The sequence below is a fragment of the Brugia malayi genome (assembly GCF_000002995.4).
Source record: "Brugia malayi strain FR3 genome assembly, contig: Bm_v4_Chr3_scaffold_001, whole genome shotgun sequence".
NCBI classification, from domain to species: Eukaryota; Metazoa; Nematoda; class Chromadorea; order Rhabditida; family Onchocercidae; genus Brugia; species Brugia malayi.
Genome location: NW_025062477.1, coordinates 4421642 through 4423467, shown reverse-complemented (window position 1 = coordinate 4423467; position 1826 = coordinate 4421642). Strand labels below are relative to the sequence as shown.

The 1826-nt window shown below is 25.1% G+C and overlaps 1 protein-coding gene across 1 annotated transcript; it reads right to left on the bottom strand.

Annotated features, from left to right (window-relative positions):
• Window positions 1-205: 205 nt before the first annotated feature.
• Window positions 206-1581, bottom strand: Bm10381 (Uncharacterized protein; the record flags this gene model as incomplete). Its single annotated transcript, XM_043079964.1, has 4 exons — window positions 206-439; window positions 833-958; window positions 1166-1247; window positions 1553-1581. 4 exons carry the CDS (start codon window positions 1579-1581, stop codon window positions 206-208), a joined length of 471 nt encoding a protein of 156 aa, XP_042935898.1.
• Window positions 1582-1826: the final 245 nt, after the last annotated feature.

The window sequence follows — 1826 nt, the reverse complement described above, 5'->3', positions numbered from 1 at the left end:
AAGTTAAAATGAAATTCATACTTTTTTTTCTGTTCAAATTATCAATTAATCTAAAATTAATAAAAATTTGAAAAAAAAAAAAAAAAAAAAGAAAAACATATCATTTACGATTTTTATTCTTGAAATATCATTGAAAAGATCACAATCAGCATATAAAACATTTAATTTAAAAATATATCGTAAAATCATTCCAAAATATGCTTGCTTACACATTATAGTCACAGAACGAAGGTGCTTCCGGATAAGGCATTAAATCCGGAAGCCGTGGTATCATCTTTTTTTTCTGTTCATTATCTCGTTGATCCATTGGTAACACTGCTGGATTCATTAAATCACCATCCGGTCTATATGCATTAAGTGTTTCCCAGAATGGTCCATGAAGATGTCGCCAAAATGCGCCATGATCAGAGAACATTTCTTTTACCGCTTTTTTCATTGTCTGTAAAAGTGATCAGAAATGATTGATAACTTTGTGATAATTTGATCTTTCATAAAAAAGATTAATTATGACTTATAATAAGAGAGTTGAAAAGTGAATCAAATAAGTTCGCTTTATTTCTGTTTTTATTGCAGAATTGAGTCATATAAAATACGTTCAGGTAATTTAGATATTAAATTTAGAAAGATTTATCGATCGATGAACAGGTATACTTATATTTCAAGTAATTTAGATATTAAATTTAGAAAGATTTATCGATCGATGAACAGGTATGCTTATATTTCAAGTAATTTAGATATTAAATTTAGAAAGATTTATCGATCGATGAACAGGTATGCTTATATATCAGGTAATAATCTATAAGGAATACACATGAAAATATATAAAACATGCCGTATACATCGTATTATGAAGTTCTTTTGCCCATTCGCGCATTTTTTCATTGTAAATTTTAACTTCTTCGATATTTTCCTTGGTAGCATTACCTTTATAAACACCGTCCACGTAAATTTTATTATCCTAGGTAAACTTAACTATTACACATTGCATTTCTGCTAAATCATCGTTTAAATTATTTTGTAAAATATGCAATTTATGATTTTGATATCTCATTTTATGATTTGTATCATTCAGTTACTGATAAGAAATTTAATATATATATTATTTATTTTTGAAAATTTTTTGAAATCAAAATTTGAAAATTATTTTTGATGAAATTAAATTTACAATAATAACACAAGTAACACCATTTGCTACAACAGATAATGAAGCAGGAATAGTGGCAGCTGAACCAAATGCTATTAGCCATCTGAAATAGTAAATTTTAAGAAAAAAGTTTTATTCATTTAAGGAAAAAAAAATTTGATAAATTAAATTTTGACAAAAATTTAACAAAAAAAAAAAAAAAATAATAATAAGTAACATTTATAAAGCTTTCAGTAAAGTTTTCAATTTTCAGTTTTTTTTTCTTTTTTTTTTTTGTAATGAAACTTTTGGCTCATTTTCAGGTCAAACAGATATTCATAGATCTTGAGTCAAAGAATTACTTTCTTTAAAATTACATTAGATTAGAATTTTTGTAGATGAAATAAATATTATTTGCTAAAAACTTACACGATTAAATTTATTGAAAAGATATCCATTGAAATAATCATCACTGATTTTTGAAGCTAGATGATCTGCTAACTGGAAATAAAAATTCAAATAGCAAAAAGAATCAAAATGAAATAGCTAATAAGAATGGCTAGGATTTTTATTTTGCTTTTGTATTGTTAGCTAGGTTCAAAAAAGTTTTTGAAATGAATCATAAAAGCTGTTTGGGAGTTGAATTAAAAATTCATACCACTCAAAAACATTTGCATTCATTCATCAGATGCTTCTGATTGAT